Source organism: Artemia sp. Qi Xiang Cuo, chromosome 10 (genome assembly GCF_049724085.1).
Source record: "Artemia sp. Qi Xiang Cuo chromosome 10, ASM4972408v1, whole genome shotgun sequence".
Lineage (NCBI taxonomy): Eukaryota > Metazoa > Arthropoda > Branchiopoda > Anostraca > Artemiidae > Artemia > Artemia sp. Qi Xiang Cuo.
Window position 1 is genome coordinate 71,790,654 of NC_142803.1, and position 27,091 is coordinate 71,817,744.

The 27,091-nt window shown below is 34.3% G+C and overlaps 1 protein-coding gene across 1 annotated transcript in view; it reads right to left on the reverse strand.

Moving 5' to 3' along the window:
- Nucleotides 1–27,091, reverse strand: part of LOC148948132 (ubiquitin carboxyl-terminal hydrolase 30 homolog) — a 42,654-nt gene that overhangs the window by 15,245 nt on the left and 318 nt on the right. The window contains exons 2-4 of the mRNA XM_089095201.1: nt 18,144–18,311; nt 14,618–15,477; nt 8,888–9,100 (exon numbers count right to left, since the gene is read on the reverse strand). Of these exons, the coding sequence (XP_088951327.1) occupies nt 8,888–9,100; nt 14,618–15,477; nt 18,144–18,311 (1,241 nt within the window). The remainder of the gene's footprint in view (nt 1–8,887; nt 9,101–14,617; nt 15,478–18,143; nt 18,312–27,091) is intronic.

Sequence of the window (27,091 nt, forward strand, 5' to 3'; positions counted from 1 at the left end):
CTTGATCTTCCAATAGATATAGCTTTTACCCATACCTCCAAGATTATTTTGCAAAAAATTCACGTTTCTATCTCAAATAGTTTAGCTGTTTATTTAGCAAAAAGAGCGACAGAGACACAAACACACAGGCAAAAAGGTTTTTTTCTAATTTTTAAGACATCTAATAAATGTCAAAACTAAAACTTGAATTGAATAACAAGGAAAAATGAATATGAATAAGGAAAAATGAAAGTAATAATTGAATAACAAGGAAAAAAAATCTCAATCAGTAACAAACTAGCGATTATGAAACAAAATAGGTAAAGATTCACTTAAACCTATTGATTTCTGCAAAATGTTCGAGCACCGAACTTTATTTTGGCCTCTCTTTTTTTGAGGGGGGGGTCGAAGATAAAAATTCTGAAAAAAAAGACATTATAACCTAATTTAAACCTAAATAATTGCCAAAGCCTCGTCTTGATTTACACCATTCACCCTGGCAACAAAAAAGGCAGCATTGACTGGACAGCCAATCATACTCTTCGAAATTTTCGAAGCCTGTGTAATTAAAGCCGGCACCCCAAAAATGATCCACCAAAAACAAATGCTGCTAGCAATATGAAAGATGTAAATCACGTCTAGTCTCAAAGATATATTTCAAGCTACCGATTCGTTAAATCAAAGGGAAATTGATAAAATCAAATCAAAAGAAATGGCCCCCATGTGTTATACTTGTATCCACAAACTTTCCCAACTTCTTAATTCACGTAAAAATGCTACTCCTCCCTATTTTAATTAATATAAATTCCGCCATTATATACCAACCCGGAAAAACGTCGTCCATCAAGTCCGTTTAATTTCTTACAGAAACCCCAAAGAATAAATTAGCTCATTATCCCAATCTCTATAAATTGAACAAAAATAAAGACCAATCTTTAACTTGACCGTTCCCAAACACATTATCACCAAGTGGTAACAAAGTCCCCCTTGCCAACATTATCTAATTAGTTCCACATTATTATCTCTTACCTTAAAATAAAATCCCTCCTCCGTGTTTCCTTAACCATAGAATACGGAGAGAAACATGGGAAAACTGTAATCTCATAATGTCATTTCAAGATTTCCACGTTCTCTAAAATAGTACTTAAGGGACAAACTTGGGGGGACAGTTTTCTCAGTTCTGAAGTGCTTCTAATTGGCTTCACTATTAGAATTTTCTTGAATTTTTTTTTAACATCTTGAATAAAATATTCCCCCTTTTATCAAGGATAGGGGGTCTAAAACAAACAAGGAGGGTTGGTCACCCCCCTACCCTAATTCAATGTGCAACATGACGTAATCAAAGCCACTTGTTTGACTACCACCCCTTTTTCTAGCCCTAATCTTTTTCGTAATCCCACAGCCTAATTTCTGCATAACATCCTAAAATATATCTGACATGGCTAACCCAAGAACCTTGTCTCCTATCACTCAAGCAACCTTGTTATGCTGCCTTTAATAGCCTATATATTCCCTATATAATATAATAGTCTATATATAATAGCCTATATTCTTGTTCAGATACTAAGTTTCTCTCATTACCTAATCATCCTAACTAGTTTATTTACACTTACAAAAACCAGTCCCAAATCGTTCCTTCAAATAATAACTACTACAACTAATAACTCGTTGCGGCACCAAGCCAACATAACTACGCACGCAACCTCCTCCACCCCATCTCTTCAGTCTCCTTTATACCCTGCCAAGAAGTTCACAAGGACTATCTCTGGCAATCTGTTATCCTTCATCCGCAGAACATGTCTTAGCCATCTCAACCTTTCTCTCATTATAGCCCTAGGATTCAACCCCATTTTCGCACAATTTACTGTTTGAGATGCGCTCAGTCAGTCGGGTACCCAAAACAGCCAGTTGGCAATTTTTAAGGAATACATATAGAAGATCCTCCTCTGTCTTTTGGAGTGCCCACGATTCAGAACCATACGTCTGTCATCCTGGCTAAGTTGACGTGCGCTGGGTTGAGAATTATTTTTCCAAGGGGCAAAGGTTCGATCCCTGGCGTGACCAGTTATTCGGTTTGGGACGCGGGTCAGTGGTGTGACTCTGTAAGCTTAGCCAGAGTCGACCGAGCTCTAAATGGGTACCTGGAAAAATCTGGGGAAGGTAAGCAAGAAGGGTATGCGAAAGCACAGGATGGCTGGCCCCCAACACCCCATTGCACTTCCTGGCTGAAGGGCCACGAAACGGAGATCAGCACCACCGGTTTGGACCTTAAGGGTCTAGTGCCGTCATACTTACTTACTTACTTACTTATTGTAGCTTCCAATATTCCAATCTCGGTTCACAGACTTATCTCCTTCTTCTTCCAAAAAATGTAACTGTGAGCAAATGTCCTAGGCCTTGGCTATTCTACTTTTGACATATTAACAACGTTACTTCTCCTTACTCTACATCACCACCTCACCTTAATTTATTCTTAGTCTTAGCAACTTAACCGTCTTAACATTAATTTTCAAACCTGTTCTTGCACCCTGAAAGTTCAAAACCTTTAAAAATTCATTCATTTTGCTCATTCATTCATCATCATTCATTCATGATTCATTGATGAGCTCATTCATTCATGATTCATTCATTCATCTAGGATGCTTAAATCATCAGCATAATCTAAGTCTAGAAGAGTTTTACTTCCCCAATTAATTCCATGTCTTGCCATTGCCTTTGCTGCGCTCCTTAGGACAAAGTCTGTCAAAATGATCCATATAAATGGGGATAAGGCACAATACTGCATAACTCCTGGTTTAATACGAAACCAGCAACTAACCTCATTTCCTACCTTGACTACAGAAATTTTTTTCTCGTACAAATCACAAATCACTTTAATGCGTTTATATGGTATACCGTACAAGGATAGCCCTTCTCTAAAGCCCTTCTATCAGCTGAATCACACACTTGCTCATAATCTATAATACTGAGGACTAAAGAGGTTTGATAAATCAGGCACGTCTCAATTATTGATCTCTATAAGAGTGAGAATATGGTCAACGCATCCTCTAACCTTACTAAAACTTCGCTGTTTATCTCTTAAGACTTTATCTATAGCATCTCCAAGTCTAGAAAGTATTATCATACCAAGTAATTTGCCCAACTAATTTGCTTCCTAGAGAAACCCGACTAATGCCTATATAATTACCATACTCACTCTTATTACTTTTATTATGGAGGGGTTTATTTAGAGTTTTGACACTTCTTATTCAGATTGTCAATTTTTTTTATTGAGTCTCTATATCAAATATTCAATACCTGGATTCTATATCAAATATTCTGTATATAACTTATATAGGCCTAGTCAGTGAGTTACACATATTTATAAGTAGTAGGCTAAATATGTCACTCAGTTATATATTTCTGTATATAACTTAGATAGGCCTAGTCAGTGAGTTACACATATTTATAAGTAGTAGGCTAAATTTGTCACTGAGTTATGTATTTCTGTATATAACTTATATAGGCCTAGTCAGTGAGTTACACATATTTTAAGTAGTAGGCTAAATATGTCACTGAGTTATATATTTCTGTATATAACTTATATGCCTAGTCAGTCAGTTACACATATTTATAAGTAGTAGGCTAAATATGTCACTCAGTTATATATTTCTGTGTATAACATATATAGGCCTAGTCTGTGAGTTACACATATTTATAAGTAGTAGGTTTAATGTGTCACTGAGTTGTATATTTCTGTATAACTAATATAGGCCTAGTCAGTGAGTTATGTATTTTTATAAGTAGTAGGTTAAATATGTCACTGAGTTATTGCCTTTGCAAAACAAAAGTGATCCGTTTATCTGACCTCCCCCAGGCCATTCAGCATGTCCCCAGGTGGCGATAGGGGAAAGCTCCACAGATATGTAGGGTACCTCCATAGGAGGCATGGACAAAGGGGGGACCTTGTCCCTGGGGGTCCATAATAGAATCTGGGGCACCCTTGCCCGGGGTCATAAATACAGGCGGAGGAGGAAGAAGGCCCCTCAAAGGTACACTCAAAAGGGCCCACTTGTTTATCCACAAGTTCCATGAGTTGCAAACCTTCTCCCAGCACTGGGTTAAATTGCATGGTGATGCAGAACACCATCGCGGGAGGATCCTCTATAGGAGGACAACTGTGGCAGGGCGTAAGATCCAGATCTATGGACAACGGCCTCCGCAAAGGGCTCCTCGAACTTTTCGGGCTACCTACAAGACTTGTTACCTTGTCGTGAACTCTATTCCCACTTGAGAAGTGGTACCCCTCGAGGAAATTTTAGCCTAGTAAACGACACAGCATTTGCACGGGATTCGGATGAATGGATGATTTTTCTGGGCTTTGTTTGTTTTGGTGGGCGTTTTTGGGCTGAAAAACCTCTTCCTAGCTAATTTATCTATTACGGGTTGCCTCCCCGTAGTAGCATAATATTTGTAGGCATGAATATATAATGAGTCGGAGGTAATAGGCTTGAGATTGTCTGTGCAGGATTTCGACTCTTGTTGATAGAAGAGCATCGCCAAGCGCTGAAAACCATGTTGTGACCAAGATGTGCCCAGGATTGCACAAAGCCTCCATTCTTGGAGGTCCCAGGGACTTCTTGCTGTCCGGTTCTAAGCCGGCTTAAGCACTTCGGTGTAGACTTGAGAAGATATGTGATTTCCGTCCTGCACTGGTATCTGGCATCATTGCTTTTCCTGAGGCGAAAATAATTTCAATGATTTAAAGAACATGAAAATTGGAACTTGGAATGTTAAAACATTAAAAAATGACTATCGTATCGACATTTTGACTGATGAATTCAGACGATTCGAACTGGATCTATTAGGAGTTTCAGAAACTCATATCCAAGGGGTAGGAAGCATGAAATTAGGTGATATAGAATTTGTTTACTCAGGCAGGAAGGATGGGTTACATAGACAGGGAGTAGGGCTCATGATGAATAAGGAAGCTGCTAAGTCTTGTTTAGGCTATGAAGGTATTAATAATAGAATACTAATTGCTCATTTTATGACTAGTAAGTTCAAGGTATCAGTTATAGTAGTATACGCCCCTGTAGAACCGACTGATGGAGATACTAGTGACTCAGACGAATTCTACTTACAGTTACAGGATCAAATAGACAAGGTCCCACGTAGAAATATGATGTTATTGCTGGGATATTTTAACGCCCAGGTTGGTAGAAATATGGATAGATGGTATCCCAGCTTAGGTAAATTTGGTGTAGGAAAAGAAAACAGTAATGGATACAGACTTTTGCAATTAGTTATAACCAATACGGTGTTTGGTCATAAAATGGCTCATAAGCTAACATGGTATTCACGTGATGGTAAGACAGCAAACCTTATTGATTATGTTATAGTAAATCGAAGACTGGCAGGATCAATACAAGATACTAGGGTATATAGGAGTGCTGTTATTGATGTTAAAAGTAAAGATCACCATCTAGTATTTTCAAGGGTTAATTTAAAGCTGAAATATCGGAAGGGTAAGTACCTCCCGGGAAGTTATGATGTTAGTAGACTCCAGGATGAGAATTTGTGAGAAACTTTCCAGGAACAGTTGAATACTAAACTTGAGAGTTTAAAATTTGAAAATGTGGAAGATGGTTGGAATAATTTTAGAAAAATAATTTGTGAAGTTGCTGAAGGTGTATTAGGGAAGAAAGCTAGAACTGTAGCTAAGAATATTAGTGAAAAAGCTTTAAGTTTAATAGAAAGGAGAAAGGACTTGTACAAGAATTATCTGAGTGATGGATCGCATGAAAACAAAAGAAATGTAAAGAAAGTGGAGAAAGCATTGAAATATGAACTAAGGAGATGTGAAGTTGAGGCTATGGATAAAATTGCCGAGGATTTAGAAGATGCAGCTAGACGGCATAATAGTAAAATATTGTACTGGCACGTTAACAAATTGAGAGGTAGTAGTCAATCAGGACTTGTCCCAGTTAAAGATAGGAATGGGGTGGCAATTAGCGATAAGACAAAAGCTAAAGCGAGATGGGCCGAACATTTTGAGAATTTGCTTAACCGAGATAGAGTTGCAGGAAAAAATATAGAGGAAAATGAAAAAGTTTGTGATACCTTGGATGTGAAGGAAGATTTGTTTTGTGAGGAGGAATTAGAAACAGTACTAAAAGGATTAAGGAATAATAAGGCTCCAGGTGCTGATAGGGTAGTAAATGAGTTTCTTAAATATGGTGGCTCTGAGGTTAGAAATAAGTTATTGGAGATTATGAATATGATTTTTGAAAAGGGGAAGTACCTAACGATTTTAGGAAAACCTTAATTAAGCCACTGTATAAGAAAGGTAATAAGAGTGAGTGTGGTAATTATCGAGGTAATAGTCTGGTCTCTATAGGTCGCACATTACATAGTAATAAGATACTGTTCAGACTGCGAGATGATGTAGACAAATAGAAGAGCAGCGTGGTTTTAGAAAAAGTAGAAGACGTGTCGACCAAATTTTCACTCTTAGGTCAAAAATTGAGAAGTGCCTGAGTTGTCAAACACCTTTGGTACTCAGTTTTATAGATTATGAGCAAGCGTTCAATTCTATTGATAGAAGAGCTTTAGTAAAGGTTTTATCCTTGTATGGTATACCAGACAAATACATTAAAGTGATTAGTGCTATGTACGAGAATAACACTGCTGCGGTTAAGGTAGGAAATGAGGTTAGCAGCTGGTTTTGCATTAAATCAGGAGTTAAGCAGGATTGTGTTCTATCCCCTTTATATGGATTATTTTGATGGACTTTGTCTTAAGGAGCACAGGAAAGGCAATGGGAGACCACGGAATCAAATGGGGAGGAAAAAGTCTCCTGGACTTGGATTATGCTGATGATTTAAGCATCCTAGATGAAAGTGTGAGCAAAATGAATGAAGTTTTAGAGGTTTTGCGAGTTCAGGGTGCTAGCATTGGTTTGAAAATTAATGTTAGGAAGACTAAGTCACTAAGGCTAGGCATAAGTGAATATGACAAGGTGAAGGTGAGTGATTCGAGGAGTGATCAGGTGGAAAGCTTCACTTAAATGTGTAGGATCATTAGTCGACATAGTGGGATCAGTGAAGATGCTCAAAATAGAATATACAAGATACAGGGTGTTTTTTCACAGATAAAAAAAGTATGAAGGATAAGAAGATAAGTCTGCAAACCAAGATTAGAATCTTAGAAGCTACAGTGATGACAGTGGTCAAATATGGCTCTGAAGCATGGACGCTCCGAAAAGCGGATGAAGATTTGCTAGATGTTTTCCAGAGAAATTGCTTAAGGATTGTTCTGGGTACCCGGCTGACTGACCGTATTTCAAACAATAGGCTGTACGAAAAATGTGGTTCAATCCCGCTTTCTAAGGCTATAATGAAAGAAAGGTTGAGATGGCTAGGGCAAGTTCTTCGAATGAAGGATGACAGACTGCCGAAGATTGTCCTTTTAGGCCAACCATCTAGGGTTAAACGGAAAACAGGTTGTCCCCGTCTGGGTTGGGAGGACGTCATAAAGAAAGATTTAAAGGAAATGGGAACTTCGTGGACGGGTGTAAAAAGGGCGGCTTTGAATAGATTGGGGTGGAGGAGGAGCGTGCGTAGCTGTGTTGGCCTCAGGCGGCTTGGTGCTGCGATGAGTTGTTAGTAGTAGTAGTAGTAATACCTGGATGAGGGAGGGAGGGAGATAAAAGGGCCATGAACCCATTTTCTCAAAATCAGAATTTTTGTATGACTTAGACTATAACAAATTCTGAATTCCCACCATTTTTGAAGCAAGTATGAAACTTAGCATTTTTCGATTTTTACGATGTATAATGAGACTCAAATAATTAGACTAAAAAATAACCAATTTCATCCACACTTCAGCGTCTGCTTTGTATCATATCCAGACTTATCCTCGCTACAAGGGGGAGGAGGAACGACTTCCATCTTGCTCTAATTTTTATGATAAATTTAAGCTTATGTATACCGATAGAAGGTTCATTGAACTGTTTTCTATAATTATAGTCTATACAATCCTTGAAATATCGAAACTAAGGCGTAGAAGGGCGATTAGTCTAGATGGCGGCTGTCCCATCCCAATAATTTGAACACTAACTTCACCTTTTATTTTCATCAACTTAGAAAAGACCTTCTACATAAAAAAGTGTTTCACCGAAAAGTAAAGAGCCATATCCACAAAATGAATAGGAAGATAAGCAATATAGTAAGTCGAACTTAAGAATAAAAAAAATCCGTAAGAATAACAAAATCATTAATTGTAAAAATGATCAAATAGGGTTGCCACACCCCCTTACCCTCCAAACGCTAATTTTGAAATGATTTGTGATTCTCATCAAATTCCCACCCCATTTTAGAATTTTTTATCCTTTTTCTAAAATTACACAAAATTCTTATGCAAATAGACATTGGTGAATAAGTTTAAATTTAACAATTTCATATAATGTAATGAGCATTAAACACAGATTTTTTTTAAACATATATCATGCTTGACAGTTTGACACATATGTTCCGGCAGGCTCTTTTGACACACATATGTTATAATATCCCGTCTATTAGAGTTTCAGTTACTACTGCCAAGGTTGAGCCACTTGTCGTTCACTACCCAGAACGGCTTGAAACAAATGTCGATTAAGGGGATGGCAAGTAGCCATGGCATATTGCTACTTGCACATGGCATATGGCATATAATCTTGAGATATCTTCCAAAATGTAAAATTTTGACAACTGAGAATAAAAATATTGGCCTATTTCCCAACAAAGCCAAAAAATAAGGCTTATAGTCAAACAGCAGGAAATACTACTTCAGATTCAGCAAAAAAGCGCTTCTTTCTTATCTAAGATCTCTCCTTGACATACTCATTTGCAATATTAATTATGAAGACAATAAGAAAATTGTCATTTACCTTTGCAATGTATTGACGCTTTACGGACTGTTCACCAATCAGCTTAGTAAATGGCTTTCCTTTGCAGCCTTCACATTCTGCACCAGCGACCGACTCCGGTTCGAAATAGGATTTTATTAAGTCTTGAATGTTAAATCCCATGGCGGTGTAAAACATGCCTTGTGGAGGGAGTGGTAGTGAAAGACTTTCAAAGGCATCGTATCGAAACGGGGTCTGAAAATGATAAAACCACATTAATTGTTTCACCATTAACCATAAAGCACCGTAACGTTTAAGTTATGCTGTCATAGAAAAAGGAAATTGCATTATCGGTGCCTTTTTTCGAGAGAGGCGAAAGCTGATATTTTAAATGGCCTACTGAAAGACTTCATTTCATTTAATATTCTAGTGTCAAATCAAGGCGAGACTGATTTCAAGGGCTTCATTTTAGTTCTGCCTCAGCTCAAGTTTTCCTTTCGTTTCTTTTGCACAGCCCTTGAATGTGGGAACAAAAATGAAAATAATCAAAAACGTAGTAATGACTGGTAATCTTTTATTTGCTTGGGAGGCACAGGTTGTTCGCCCAACTCGGCATCAACGATATATTCTGTCTTCTGCTAATAGTGATACTCAGCAGCCCAAGACAAAATTACATAAATGGTCTTATAATCTCAAATGTAGACAACTCTTCAGCTGTCAAGAAGTTGCCAAATAGGAAAGAGCCGAACGATTTATTGCTTAAACATTCATTTTAAGATATTAGAATTGTCCGGATTCTTAAAATAAATCCCCTTCTAATCGAGAGCTCTCCCTTGTTCAGCAATCAATGCATTTTTGCTGTCCAAAAAGGCATAATTCAAAGCCAATAGTTATCTACAGCCTACTTTTCCGTCTGTTTGTTAGAAAACTGATTCAAAGGATAAGAAAAACTAAGAATTTCAAATCCCGAAAGAAGTAGTTCTATTAATATACACAGAAAAATAGTACAATTTTTTTTTACTACAATACCTTTATTCGGATCACCTTAGCAAGTGCTCCAGATGCTCACAATTCAAGTCAATAACATGGCTTGGAACGTTCTTGCATACAACGTTGGGTTCGACTTATTCTTTGTAAAATGTTTATGCGAATTAGCCCCCAAATGACAAAAAGGGGCTCAATACGTACTTTTACTTTTACTGTCTATTCTTTATATTCGTGAAGCCATCCTTATCTTAAGCCCTAACAGGTGCCATAAAGATACCAAGCTCTCCAAAGGTTACCCGGTTTCCAATGAAGATGGCCGCCCTCCCCAAGTTCCACCTTTCTCTCACTCCCACCTGGCCCCAAAAATTATTGAAAACTGCTTGATTCAGTTGTAAATAAAAAAAAAAAATCAAAAAAGAAATGTTTCAATGAAAATTAAAGGTTGAATAAAAAAAATTAACCAAAGACGAACCGAAATAAAGTAATATAGTAACTCAAGCTTAAAAGGAACATAAATCACTGTCAATAAATAAATAAAACCCAAAACCTTCGTTTTTTATAAAATTAAAATTAAACATTGAATGCTTAGTTTGCAAGACAAAATTCATAAACAAATTATACACATCTCTTTATTACAAGTATGTTGATATGTAAAAACTATTGACAAAGATAAGATAAACTTTTGCTATTCAACTGGCATTCATGCACAAATAATGCTGAAATAGCAGCTGTTATCTTCTAAGGAAGTGGGAAGTTCAAATAATCGAGAAATTAGTCCTAACTGCATTAAGTGCATCAGTCATGACGATCCAATAAGAAAAAGCCACATTACACAAGGCTAAATAGAGATGGATAGGAACCTTTGCTTTGACAAAATTTGTTCATTAACAGATATCAATATCGAGTCTCTAACTCTTCTACTCCTGCACACATATCGTGAACATTTCCCCACTAAAACAGTTTTGGTAAGCGAGAGCGACAATCCTTGGATAACTAAAGAGTTAAAAAACCCTAATTATGGCCCGCTGCAAGCTGCACGTTAATGGTTAAACCGTTGCTGCGAAGAAACTCCGTAACCACGTCGTGGAAGATAACGTTCGTGGGTAAGTTTCAAGCATACAAATTTTTCACAAACATTATTGATGCTCCCTGATCATTTAGAAAATAATTTAACACAACTTGACATTGAAAATAATTCTGATTAATTTATGAATTATATATTTTTATGAAATTTATATACCTACATATATGTCATTACTCATTCATTTTCATTGCTCCTAAGGTTAGCTAATCTTCCTCCAACCTAAAATTGGCAATAATAGCACAAATCGGATACGTTTGTTGCATTTAAACTGTGACAACTTCCATCAGATTTAGGCTTCTGGGTTCTTTAGGCTTTGTCTTCTAAGAAAAATAAATTATCATGATGATGGCCATGACGTGAAAGGTATACGCCAAAAGATCAGTTATGTGTTTTCAACTAGATATTCTATTGCATTTTGGCATATTCCTAGCCATGAAAAAATTAAATATAATGAAATGGCATATAAATTCGCAAACAGGAATGCAGATATCCCTCCCCCAAGAAATGTAAGGACGTTAAATTTTAGAAAGGTTATTAGAGTCTGAACAACTTCCATCAGATTTAGGCTTCTGGGTTCTTTAGGCTTCAGATTTAGGCTTTGGCTTCTAAGAAAAATAAATTATCATGATGATGGCCATGACGTGAAAGGTATACGCCAAAAGATCAGTTATGTGTTTTCAACTGGATATTCTATTGCATTTTGGCATATTCCTAGCCATGAAAAAATTAAATATAATGACATGGTATATAATTTAGCAAACAGGAACGCAGATATCACTCCCCCAAGAAAAGTAAGGACGTTAAATTTTAGAAAGGTTATTAGAGTCTGAACAAAGATTACTTACATGCGTTTTGTGCATCCTCCTTTCAAGTTTAAGGACTTTAATATGCTCTTTGGACTTTAATATGGACTTTAATATGCTCTATGGACTTTAATAAGCTAAAAGCTGGAACTATTTTATTTAATACTGATATTTTTAAATGGGGAATCCACCACACCCCACTATGCAGAAATTGCTATCAGACTTTCCAAAATATACAACATGTTCTCTTTGATCTAAAACCATTGGATGAAGGTTCGAGTAGACTGAGAAATTATTGTCATCAATTGAAGATCCCCATATCATTTGATACTATTATAGTTTCATTAATTGCTCTCTTTCACATGATTCGGAAGCCACAATTTATAGTTTGATGAAAAATTTTTCATCACAATTTATAATTATAATTATATAATTATAGACAATTTATAATTGTCATGACACCACAATTTATAATTTATGAATTATATATTTTTATGAAATTTATATACCTACATATATGTCATTTTTTTTCATCACAATTTTCATCAAAATTTTTTTCATCACAATTTTTTCATCACAAAAATTTTTCATCACAATTTATAATTATAATTATATAATTATAGACAATTTATAATTGTCATGACACCACAATTTATAATTTATGAATTATATATTTTTATGAAATTTATATACCTACATATATGTCATTACTCATTCATTTTCATTGCTCCTAAGGTTAGCTAATCTTCCTCCAACCTAAAATTGGCAATAATAGCACAAATCGGATACGTTTGTTGCATTTAAACTGTGACAACTTCCATCAGATTTAGGCTTCTGGGTTCTTTAGGCTTCAGATTTAGGCTTTGGCTTCTAAGAAAAATAAATTATCATGATGATGGCCATGACGTGAAAGGTATACGCCAAAAGATCAGTTATGTGTTTTCAACTAGATATTCTATTGCATTTTGGCATATTCCTAGCCATGAAAAAATTAAATATAATGACATGGTATATAATTTAGCAAACAGGAACGCAGATATCCCTCCCCCAAGAAATGTAAGGACGTTAAATTTTAGAAAGGTTATTAGAGTCTGAACAACTTCCATCAGATTTAGGCTTCTGGGTTCTTTAGGCTTCAGATTTAGGCTTTGGCTTCTAAGAAAAATAAATTATCATGATGATGGCCATGACGTGAAAGGTATACGCCAAAAGATCAGTTATGTGTTTTCAACTGGATATTCTATTGCATTTTGGCATATTCCTAGCCATGAAAAAATTAAATATAATGAAATGGCATTCAAATTGCTATTTTCGTTATTTGCCAAATTACTGAAATACCTTTTTGAATTTAAAGATTTGTCTTTTCATCGAAGGAGATCCATATTGAGCCTCTATCTTTACAGATATACCAACGTACCTCCGATTTTTAGCTAATCTGAGTGTCAAGGAGACTGGACAACATCAAAAGACGATTGAATTATCGTTCGTCTTCAACTTTTATCTCCAAGACAACGGTTAAGAGAGTACCGTAAAGAGAGTAAATTTATGGAATACCGATAGAAAAATAAATATGCTTGAGATACTTCGGTTCAAGAATTATGTAAATTTCATTTACATAATTCCCACACAGAAATAATTTCATTCACAAACTGAGAGCCTCCCCCAGATATCCCTCCCCCAAGAAATGTAAGGACGTTAAATTTTAGAAAGGTTATTAGAGTCTGAACAAAGATTACTTACATGCGTTTTGTGCATCCTCCTTTCAAGTTTAAGGACTTTAATATGCTCTTTGGACTTTAATATGGACTTTAATATGCTCTATGGACTTTAATATGGACTTTAATATGCTCTATGGACTTTAATAAGCTAAAAGCTTATTTCTGTAATTTTAAATAATTCTTAAATTTTCTATTTTTATGTTTTAACGATCATCATGTAATTGATTTACATAATAAGATTGTAAATCTTACAATCCCTAATCTAAGACAGGACATTATAGTGAAAATTCTCTCATGAGTTATTTACAGCTTTATTATTACTGGTTCTGAGAGTTAAGGGTCCAAAAATAAGTTTGAACATTAATGTTAAGAAGACTAAGTTACATTGAATAAAAATTAATGAAATTTATCCTATGATAATTCAAAACATCCAATCAAAATTTTGAGATAGCCATTTTTTCAACGTAGTTGAAAGTTCTGGAAATTAGGTCTTCCAGATCCTTATATGAAAGCCAGTTTCATTAATTGCTCTCTTTCACATGATTCGGAAGCCACAATTTATAGTTTGATGAAAAACAATCCTAAAAGACGCCATTATTACTAGACGCACGCGGATTGTAATCAACTGGCAGATGTTTTTTGGAACATAGTTGGAATAATCCATTAGCCAGTTAATGTTTTCCTGGAATTCCAAAGAGGAGAATGGACCTCCAACTGGATCCAGAGACCTCGTAAAGTCATGAAAAAGAAGATTTTGAATAATATCATTTATAAGCTTGACTTCTTTCATCTATTTAATTGATAAAATAAATAATGCAAACTCTGTTTTCTAGCTTGAAAATTATATAATGTTTCAGAGGTTATTACTTGGCGAGAAAAAAAATAGAGAGAGAGAGAGAGAGAGAAGAAGAAGAAAAAGACTGTCATCCTAATCCAGCAATTGAGATAAATGCGCACTTGAACGATGTTTTAACCTTACTCATCAATCCAACTACCTAGGACCAAACAGTAATACCGAACCATCAACCAAATAGAAATGTCCAAATCCATGCAAAGTCGTCACGCTAAAGACACATCTTTCAAGATTTCTAAAAGAGGGACGTGCTCTTTTGTCTATGTTATAACTTATTAGAGGAAATTTGTTTGAATGTCATTGAAAAATGTTCAAATCAGGACTTACTTTGAATCCACATTGCAGACAAGTTCGCTGACTAACAACAGCTCCTTTAAAAGGTGATTGCAACAAGCTAACGCGCTTCAGCATATTCAAATTCTTATTTTCGCCTTTTTTATTCACATAGCATCGATCTGATATAGACTGAGCAGGTGCTGCAGATTCAACAGCTGAATTGTGATGCAAATCAACTTCTTTAGGATGATGATGAGTCTGTGCTTCATTTAGAACAGTTTTTACTGATTTCTGACGACATTTTGCAAGCTTATCAGCTACTTCTGAAGAACATTGGGGTGCCATAGAATCGTCAATAACTCCATTATATCGAACATCATCATTTTCGATCTCACCAGCATCTACATAGGCTTCTTCCTGCATGTCTTTTATAGGCTGATCATCATTACAACTTTTATCTAAAGGACTGTAGAGAACTCCAGAGCCTGCCATACCTCTATTACACTGATCATTATCATTAACCATTTCATTGCCAACCCCATGGACGTTTTCTAATATCTTACCGTCCTTTGCAAGGTTCCCATATCTAACAGCTTTATCCGAGCAACATTGAGCTTCTTTAACAGCTTCAACACGAAGATCATCATTTACAATTACATTACCATCCAGCTTAATTCTCTGTAATGGAAATTGATCAACATGATCATCTATGTTCAATTTGATTTCTTCATTTGATTTTTTTATAGAATCTGTCATTTCTTCCTCAACTGAGGAAACAATGATATGGAATAACTCATGACAATCTTGTTCTTCAGAGGGGCGAATTACCCAGCCATGACGACGCAAGGCATGGAGGATAGGAGACGGATCAACAAACTCTTCCAAAGAATCTGCATCTGAACAGTTAACTCCTAAAAAAGAGTTGGGGTGTAAAATTGAGGTAAATGAGCTGGATATAATCAGGGCCGTCCCGAGGGGGGGGGGGTCATGGAGTGGCATTCAGTAAAATTTTCGCCGAAGGCATAAATTTCGGCAAAAATTTTGCAAATTGCCCGAAATTTAGCAAAATTCTTGATTTCTTTAGAAAATTTACAATTTGCGAAGATCTCCCCACCCCCTATGAAATGAGTCTCGGGACGCCCCTGGATATAATAGAGGCATAGAATCCATATTTTTAGGTAGAGAATCAAGGGGTCATCGCTATAGAAGAGGAGGGGATAAGATATTAAAAAGGTGCACTTTTACATACCAGAAATAGACAAAAATGTAAAAATAAAGCCTTATTCAAAGTTTAATTCGATCAGTTATCCTAAAATAAACATCCATAGTTTAGGGAGATGGGTCTCTTTCGTAGATCTGTTCCTTTTTGTAGTAGTTTCAGTTTGTTTCAAGTTTGGTTTTGATTTTTTTCTGTAATATTTCATATATTTATTGATAATGATTTGCTTTGGTTTTAAGGTCAAAATATTATTTGACTTTATTTTTACTAGTCTTTGGTTTAGATTATCTCTTTACTTTTCGTTGAAAAACCATTTTTATGGAAAAAGATTTTTTATTAGTAAATTCTGCTTGCTGTTTACCCAGTTTACTGTTTATCATTTACTGTTAATTTCTTTCTTTTTGTTAACTTAAAAACTGTTCAAAACAAAACAAATATAGTATAAAAAATGATGATAAGACCCTTATATAATTAAATAAAAAAAACAAGTTTTTTAAACTGAAAGTAAGGAGCGACATTAAAACTTAAAACGAACAGAAATTATTCCGTATATGAAAGGGGCTGTCCCTCTCAACGCCTCGCTCTTTACGCTAAAGTTTTTTATTGTTTTAAAAAATAAAGTTGTGAGACAGAGTCAAACTTTAGCGTAAACAGCGAGGCGTTGAGGAGGGGACAGGCCCTTTCATATACGGAATAATTTCTGTTCGTTTTAAGTTTTAATGTCGCTTCTTACTTTCAGTTTAAAAAACTTGTTTTTTTTATTTAATTTCTGATCGTTTTTTTAGTTAATGCAGCTTTATTTTGGCTCGCCGTCATTGAATAAGTAAACAAAATTTGCATAAAAATTTTACTTTTCTTTTGCTAAATGGCTGTCTCTAAATTTGGTTCTGACGTAATTTACAAATTATCTTACGTAACGAACTTCTATATTCGTATATTTTTCTTCTGGCAAAAAATACAAAGTTGCAGATTTTTCCAGATATGAGCTTGAAACCTATGTTATAGGGTTTTCTGATACGCTGAATCTGACGGTGTGATTTTTATTAAAATTCTTTCACTTGTAGGGGATGTTTCCCCCCTCTTTAAAAAATGGGTAAATTTTCTCAGGCTCGTAGCCTTTGATGAGTAATACTAAACTTAATAAAATTCATATATTTAGAATCAGCATTATAAGTCCATTCTTTTGATACATTTATTGACATCAAAATTCCGTTTTTAAAAGTTTCGATTACTATTGAGCCGTATTGCTTGTTTTTTTGTATTATTTTTTTTTATTACGTATATGTTATTACGTATATGAGGGGGTTCTCCCTTTGGTCGATACCCCGCTCCTTAAGCTACAAGTTGATATTTTTTTTAATTCACAAACCCCTGAATCAGAAAGACCGTTTAATTAGAATAGATAGCTGTATTGAAAGCACTAAAAAAAACTGTAGCGTAAAGAACGAGGTATTGACTTGGGGGATAACCCCCATATATACGTAATAATTTCTGTTCATTTTAAGTTCTAATGTTGCTTCTTACTTTCAGTTGAAAAAACTTGTTTTTATTTATTTTATTTCTGATCGTTTTTTAAATAATGCTTGGAAATATGGCGCCCCCTTCATAGAAATGTCCCTTACCCCAAAGAAACATCCTCCACGGAAAGATTCTCCCGAGTAACTGGCCTTGGAAAGGCATAGGGGGTTTTGAGCCCAACTTATATTAATTTCTTTTCGTTTTGAGTTTGACTCTGTTTTTTATTGTAATTTCTGTTCGTTTTGGGTTTCATTTATTTATCGATGCTGATTTGTGGTAGTTTCATGCTTGGTAGATTATTTGATTTTATTTTTGCTCATTTTTTGTTTAATGGAGTTCTTTACTTTTCTTTGATAAACTTATTTTGTGGAAAGTCTTTTTAATTAATCACTAAAAAGCCTTTATGCTTTATTTGGGGATGTTTGGTTGGTTGATTTCATATTGCTCAAATGCTTAACAAAAGATATGTACAAATAGCCTATATAACAAAGCTGTTATAAATAACCTATATAACAAAGCTGTTATACAGGCTATATAAATAGCCTATATAACAGCTTTGCATATTCTATTGCCAATTAAATTACTCAGTGAATAAACTGTAGAGAAAATTCGAGGAAAAAGTTTACTGCCAGTTTTGACCCATCCTTCATCCCTTCTCTAACCTCTTGACTATATTCTTTTGAATTTAGGCAAAATCTAATTCCAAATATCATATTAAATTAGCCAATATGTAGTGTCATATTTAATACTAAATGGTTTGTTCTCCATCAAAGCCAGAATATTGACTGGCTAACTGAAGCATTTGAATAACCAGACATAGGTTCTTTTTATAAGACTTACTTGTGATTACTTTCAGTAGTTGATGTGACAAATCAATATCAGGATATTTATTATTGACATCTTCTAGCCAAGTACAAACTTCCTTGGAGGCAGCCAGACATTGAACCAACGAATTTAAAAAACAGGAATTTCCGACATTTTGCAGACCAAGGATTTGAACTTTCTTTACTGAAAAATTGTTAAATTATAAAATCAAACATCATCCATGTTTTTTAAGGATGAAGAAGAGTACCTATATTTGGTATTCTTCTGTAAAGTTTAACATTGAACATTCTATGCATAATTGCTGACAACAGTGTTTTACATTTGATTCTACTTACAACTAAATTACAACCATCTTTCAAAATACCAAGGGCAGTGACAATGAAATCTGATTGATGAATTGATTCAGAGGAAGCTTGTACAACCATTTATATTTTTCAAATTAGTAAAAATCCAGAATTAATTTTTAATGGAAAGTAACTGCATATGCATTTATGCAGTGTCTGGCAGTAGCAGGTGCAAAATTAAACAAAAGAAAAGAAAGGCAGGTGAAAAATTGGCAAAAATAAGCTAAAACATATGGTACAAAAACAACTTAATAGTATTGTTAAGAACAGCAATATATTGTCAGTGTTTGAATTTTTACAGATGAATAGCATTATCAAATTTAACTAATTATTTTACTTATCTGTTTTCACTATTAAACATAGCAACACTGAGCAAAATGTAGTGCTGTCATAATTACTCCATAATTTTTTTAAAAACCAAAGAAAAATTTTAAAATTTTTATTTTTAAAATTAAAATTTTATTATTAAATTTTAATTTTTTATTAAAATTTTATATTTATTAAATTTTATAAAATTTAAAATTTATTTTTATTAAAATTTAAATTAAATTTAAAATTTTTAAATTTTATTTTTAAAATTTTAAAATTAAAATTTTAAAAACCAAAGTAAATCACGTTTTCCCTGTATAAATAAACTCAAGACGGATCCATGGTTTATTTTTTATTTTGATGTTTTATTTTATTTGAAAAATAAATAAGCTACATCTCAAATGTAAAAGGTTCCATTGCAACTACTACTGGTGCTACTAGCACTGCTACTAAAACCAAGGGTATTAAGGAAAAATTTTGGGCAATATTGAAACTGTTTTGAACTAAATAAAAACACACTATGCCCACACAGGTTATTAAGAGGACAAATTAGCAATGCTTCAGGAATGGTTGATGGTATCAAGCTTTAATTTGAAGCTTAATCAATTTTGTTGAAGCTTTCAAGGAACATATAGGCAGATGTTAAACTAAATCACAACAAACTATGAGTATGTAGATTGTCAAGAGGTTGACAAAGCAATATAGGAGCAGCATATATTACTAAATTAGAACTTTCATGGTAAGTTGTGGTGGACTTTGAACTAGCAGGATGACACTACATGTATACTTTTAATACTTCTTCTACAGTTACTGTAACTAGTGATGCTAAGGGTATTAAGATGAAACTTTAGGGAATGCTTAGGGCATTTCAATTTAACAAAGACTATATGCATGCAGGTTTTCAAAAGGGCATATAAGCAATATCATAGGCAGCACTGCAAAAAAAAATATATAGCAGCACTTTAAAGTATAGGCAGCACTTTAAAGTATTATTAATTTTTGGTTTATTAAAGTTTAAAAAGTTGTAGTCTTTTCGTTAGGTGCAAATTATGTTCTGGTCTTGAGAAGGTATGGGGTTTTTCAGCACTACTCGTGTTAATTTCTGATCGTTTTACGTTTGACTTGGTTATTTATTGTAATTCCTGTTTGTTTTGGGTTTCATTGATTTATTGATGGTGATTTGTGATAATTTTGTGATTTGTAGATTATTCAATTTTATTTCTGCTCATTTTTGGTTTAATGGAGTTCTTTACTTTTCTTTGAAAAACATATTTTATGGAAAATTTATTTTTTAAATTAATCATATAAAAAGACAACTTCATACAAGCTCTTTTTTGTGATACCAGTCAGTGGACAAGTTCAGAATACAAATAGTGACAGCTTCAAGTTTTCAAATTTCACATGTGAGTTGTGCCCCAGAACCATTTTTTGGACAACACCCACAAGATGAGCTTGAACATGCTATAGGGCAGGTCAATGAGCTTTCTGCATTTACATTCATTTTTGAAATAATTTTGTACATAAAAATTAGAAAGCAAAAAAGTAAACATGGCCATTATTTAATTCCTCATTCAACCCTCTTTCCAATGTAACAATTAAGCAGCGTTCACATGCGTGTCTAGCTAGAATCCCATATCTAGACACGTGTCTAGCCAGACTTCAATGTCTTGGCAACGACCATTCACAAGTAAAAATTCGGTGCACGCTAGACAGGGTGCTTACCTAGATTTTGAGTTCTAGACTCTAGAACTCAATGTCCGAATTTTGCTTGCAAATGGTCATTGCCTAGACATTGAAGTCTGGCTAGACATAGGATTCTAGCTAGACATGCATGTGAACACTGCTTTACTGTAATCTTAATTGTGTCCACACCCCCCTTTCCTCAATATCTGTAAGTAACCCAAGACTAGATATATTTAAATTTTTAGTTAAGTTTAGAATTTTGTATTTACTATTATAAAGCAACAGTTGATGTGAAATAATTACTAAAGAATGGAAACCAACAAAGTCAGCAAACTTCTATGCATAACTTAGGATTATTTCCAGGCATCACAAGAGAGGAGGGGGAGAGGTATTTGCAACAGTAGTGACATTACATTATAGTAGTGATATAACAATAGTGATTTGCAACAGTAGTGATTTACAACAGTAGTTATATTGGGAGCCTGATGGTCTCAAATATGGGTCTAGTAATATACTTCTCCATTATTTTGCATCTTGTTATTTATCATGTCTTCTTTGTTACCTGTCTTTTTTTTGCATTCTTAACCTGGTAAAAACATTTCACAAATAAATTTCAATGCAATAGTTATAATAATATATTATTTTAAATGTTTTTAACATATGGATAACAATAGAACAAATTTGATGATGCTATTAATAGAAAGATGCTGCACATTATAAAAACAAAAATTTCATTGCTTTAGTGAATTCTTTCAGATTTTATCTATATAGAACCAGCTTTTAAAAGACACAGTATCTACTGAATCAGCACAGCCATTTAAAAGCAAAATTGACAAAAAGTAGCTACCTTAAGAGTTCAACTGGGAGTTAGCTGAACCCTCAATAAGGAAGTACTAAGCAACTAGAAAAGAAAATCATTCCTATAAATGTCATCACAGAGCATAATAAGGATCTAAAACCTTAACTTGCTCCAATCTGTTATTTAAGGTAAGGCAGAACTATCAGGGAATGATGTGCATTGCCTGAGAAAATTACCATGATATTTGGAAAGAGCACATAAATGGGATGTGATGGTACCACTTTCATTAATTTAGTATGTTTCCTTTACATGTGGCCATGCACTAGATACTTACCCAAAGTGGTAAAGTTCTAGTTGAGGGGCTTCTTGCTACCTTTAAAAGCAGCTGAGTTAGGCAAATGAACCTTTTAGGAATGGTTCCAGGACCTAAAATTTACTCCAGGAAGGAGCTATCAAGTTGCTATCTTTTCCCTTTCCTTATTTCTAGGGCTTAGATGATTGCATAGCCTTGATGACAGATTTATACTTATCAAGAATTTAACAGATAATTTTTTACCTACCTTGATTTGGGATTATCAGTCTCTTTTTCATTTATTAAGATTTGAAAATGCCATTTCTATTGTTTCATCAGGATTTAAAGCCATGTCAAGATATATTTTTCTAAACTTAAGAAATAGATTTCTAAATCTTTCATACCTTATAAATTACAGTTAAGCAAGGATATGAGTCTCAAAACAATTTTGTTACATATTTATTTCTTGAGCTTTTACTTTTATAATAAAAAACTGGGAAATGTCATCAAAGGTCACTGCTCTTTGGAGGGAGAAGAGGCAGAGGTAGGTACTTCTAAACACCCTTGCAGGAGATTATTGGGGCTTGGGATTCATTGCTGAGAATTTCATTTATCTTCATTAACTGCTTTCCAAAATGGTCAAAAGCCTCTTATCTAGAAGTTTACCCCCAAATCCCAAAGATACAAAAAATGATAGAAGAATGAGTATCAATTTAGTGATTTGCCCAATTGAAAGAAACTACATTTAGGTTCAAAAAATTTCTTTTAAAGAATTTCAAAAACACCAAATCATATAATTCCTTAAGGGTGCTTCACTTTTCTTACCTGTAACCACTAACCCACCCTAACAGTCAACATATAACAGCCACTCTAACAGTCACCCTAACATAACAGCCACCCTAACAGTCAACAGTTATCCAGTATAGACCTTAAGTTTGCTCCAAAGTACAAATTAGGGTAATTTTTCCATATGTTACTCTTTTGTTCAAAAAGGCTCAATGGCAAAGAAGCAATGCTAACAAAATCAAAAACCAGAAAAAAAGCATAGGCCAGAGGGTGGCCAGCATTTACCCCATTTGGAAAATACCCCCCCCCCCCAGAAAATACCCTCCCGTGGAAAATCAGGCTTTCCAAATTTGAGAATTTTATTTAACCCAAATTATATATTTTCTGTAGATTTTCCTGTTACTTGATGGGATTGATGTTGCTTGTTTGCTGTGAAACTAATTTCAAAAAGGAATCACAAAAATAGGGACTAATTTACAATCCAAGCACTGGAAATTACAAAAAAATTACTTATGAAAACAGAGAAGGAGGTAATTGTTCCCCTTCCTCCTGAGAGGAGGAGGAGGGGCTTCCTTAGATGCACCAATTATAAAAACCAAAAGTTATATATACCAAGAAATCCCTCAATTCTTCCATCCAAAAGCCTTTTCAATGATAATCCAATCCTACATACAAGGCTGTATTCAGGGGAAGGGATAGGGTGTTTGAACTCCTCCCAACCAGCATTTTTGTTCGACTTGAACAAACGTTACAAAAATAAATAAAAACACATTTTTCATGCTTTTTTAAGTTTTTTGTAGCCCCCCCCCCCCTTCCCGAAACTCAGAATAAAGCACTTTAAAATTTTAAAAACAACTAAAAAGACTCAGAGCACTACATTTTACTTTACCCTCCCCTTCTAATGGTCATGTATATTGCCCAAATTATACAAACTCTTTCTCAAAATATAGATGGTCATTACAGGCCATACCTATCTTGTGGTCACTATTACCAAGTGGGCTTAAATGGCATATTTCCAGTAGAGCTCTTTTACATCATGTCACTGGACCCTAAGACAGAGAAAAAAATTTGACCATCCTCAACACCCTCCCATGGAAAATACCCTCCCATGGAGAATAAGGCTTTCCAAATTTGAGAATTTTATTTTAGCTTTTTTTTTTATTTCTGCAGGGGGAAGGAATTTTGGTACTTGTGTATTATGGGCAACTTATCAAGTTTATGCTGTGTAAAACTCAAGAACAGACCAGTTTTTGTTTTTTTTTTTTGTTTTTTTTTAGCTTAGTGCAAGACAAGACAAAGATAAGTGACAAAATATATGGGAAATATATAATCTGGGCTATATATTTGAACATAAGGGGGGTAAAGTATTTGGACAGTTTGAAGTCAGAAAACAATTCTTTCTAGGTATAGCCACTATAAAGTAAATGTAATTTTTCATTTAAGTGGGTTTTTTTCCAAGTGTTAAGTGTTTTTTTCCTATGACCATTTTTCCAAGCATTAAGTACAATTATTAGGTTAGTGTAGTGCTTGCTTCCTTTAAGTGTTTTATTATGATTGTTGATCAAAGTTTATGTTATTTATGCCTTTCATGGAAAGGTAAACGCCTAGAACCAGCCTAGAGATACATAACTTGGCTATATATGTCCCGCGGCCCTATCATCACTAACTGGCGTACACTGGACTCGTCCATATCGCTAGCAAGTGCGATTTAAGGTAATTTAAGGTAATATATCTCACCATTAAGGGATAAGGATGGTAAATTTTGATACATTTCCAATATTTAGCTATGAATCAGGTGGAGATACTACTTGCTACTTGATGCCTTTTCTTAATATAAAAACAGTTTTACTTAGAAAATCAATTTTAAGCCCTTTATGCATCCTTAGAGATGATACCTTTCTTCTTATTTTTGGCAATAGAAAAGGGTTAAAAACTTATAATTTGATTATAGCTCCATTTTGTTAAATTTTTATATCCCAGAGGCATTGCTTCATCATGATCTAATATACTCTGTTTATTGTAAGCCACTACCATTAATCAGTACCGCATTGGAAATATCTTGAAATTTGCTAGGAGATTAGAGCAAAGTGAGTACATATTCAGCAATTTATATAAAGGTCCTACAAATAAAATGAGCATACCATTTGATGGCTTTTTAATTCTCTTTCCAAATATAATAATTGTTTTTGTGACAAATTCAATTTTAAGCCATTTATGGACCCTCAAAGACAATAGCTTTCTCTCTTATTTTAGATATGGCTTATATACCTCTGTTAGCATCAATCTTATTAAAATTGGTTTAACCATAAATTGAATTGATGGTGACAAAATCAAGAATCAATAAATACAAACAAGATATATAATGTGGGATATGCATCTCAGTAGGTCTAGAAAGGTTAGGTTAAAATTAAATTTGCAACAAAAACAATTATTATATTTGGAAAGAGCATAAAAAAAGCATCAGATGGTACATTCACTTTATTTGTAGGTCATTTATGTGAACTGCTCAATATTTAATGGGTAAAACTCTAGTTTAGCTACTTTTTGCTATCTTGGAAATAGGTTAGATTAGGAAAATCAAACTTTCAGTAAGGAATCCAGGGCTAAAAATATACTCTGGGAAGGCATTGCCAAGCTTCCACATTAACCCTCTTCTGATGTCCAAGTCTTAGAAAATTTGCCTACTGACAGATCTTGGCAGATCATACCTATTGAAATTTTGACAAGACAACATTTAACTTAATTTTCAGTTAACAGTTTCTTTTTCTCTGGTTTTAATTCTGAAAAATGCAATTCCTGCTATTGGAGTAGAATTTTAAGCCATATCAATGTTTCTTTTTCCAAATTTTGGAAATATATTTTCAGATCTTTGAAACCTTGTAAATTGGGATTCAGCAAAGTTGTGAAGCTAAAAAGGTTCCTTGTATTTAAAATTAAGCATAAGATCTGTTTTCAAGATTTCACATTTATAACACTAAGTTTTTAAAGGTCATCAAAGGTCATTGCTTTCTAGAGGCAGAAAGAGTAGAGGTGGGTACTTCAAAATACAATCCTAGGACATACTTTAGTCTGTAGACCCCTACCTGAAAGTTTCATTTTTTAACCTAACCCCTTTCAAGATAGCAAAAATTAGCTAAACTAGAGTACCATTTCATTTAAAGTGAAATGGTTTTAGAGATGATATAAGAATGTATATTATAATTTGTTAAAGTTGTTTTCAGAATAGTGTATTCTTTGGTAAATTTGTAGGTGGGACTATAATTTAGCTAAGATAAAATTGAAAACATCATTTGATGCTTTTTTATGCTCTTTCTTGATACAATAATTGCTTCTGCTGCAAATTGCATCTTGAGCCCTTAAAGGGGCCCATAAGACATTTAATATGAATTATGAAAGAGCATAAAAAAGCATCCAATGATGTTTTCACTCTCACCCTAGCTAAATTATAGGGCCCATGGCAAATTTACCATGAATTTTATCCCCCCCCCCCACACCCCAAATGTGCAAATATATACCCTGAATTGGAATATACCCTGAATTATCAACAGCAAAGTTTTTGAATTGCAAAATTCAGCACTATTTTTGTCAACAGTATTTAAAAAACTTGAAATGATAGGAAAACGGTTTGAATTGAAAATTAAGTATTTTGCAGGTTACGCTGTAACTTACTTGTGTGGTTACAAAAATGAAATATCTTTTGGGTCCCTTTTAGGACTCAAGATGCAATTTGCGAAAAAATCGATTACTGAATTATAAAAGAGCATAAAAAAGGCAGCAAATGATATTTTCACTTTTATCCTAGCTAAATTATAGCACCACCTAGAAATTTACCTATTCTTCTAATAAGGAAACTAGGCCTATAAAAAAAAAGAAACACAAAATAGGCCAGAGCTGTTTAGGAGTATATCTAGCATGATTAGGGAGGTGGGGGGGGGGGGAGTGGGTCCAATACCACAAATGCAAATACAACATTTCCAAAAGAGTTGGAATGTTCCTAAAATCACCTAAAAAAGGGCATCCAGGGAGCAAATGCTAATCTAGGCTTTAGTTAAACAACTATTTTTCTCATTTCTCTAGGGTGAAGTTTTGGACATTCTCATTTCTTTTGGAATACAATCATAGCCATTGCTGTAAATATATACCAAATCATATTATTGAGTTAGGAATAAAGGGAATACATTATTTGATGCCTTTTATATGCTGAGTACAAATATAATAATCATTTCTATCAGAAATGAATTTCAGCCCCCCCCCTGCTATATATGCCAAGTCAGGGTACATATTTTTACGTTTGGGTGGTGGAGGTAAAGTTTAAACTTACCTCCCATACACACCAGAAATAAAGTTCTCCCCCACCCCTAATGCAGAAATATATACCCTGAATTGGCATATATAGCAGGGGGCTGAAATTCATTTCTGATAGACATGATTATTATATTCGTAATCAGCATATAAAAGGCATCAAATAATGTATTCACTTTATTCCTAACTCAATAATATGATGGTAAAGTCCTATGAAATCATATTATTGAGTTAGGACTAAAGTGAATAGGCCTACACCATTTGATGCCTTTTTTATGCTGATTACAAATATAATAAGCATTTCTATCGAAAATGAATTTCACCCCCCACCTATATATGCCAATTCCGGGAGAGGGTAGGTTGGGTTAGGTCTAACCTTAATAGGGGGGGGGCTGAAATTAATTTCCGATAGAAATGCTTATTATATTCATAATCAGCATAAAAAAAG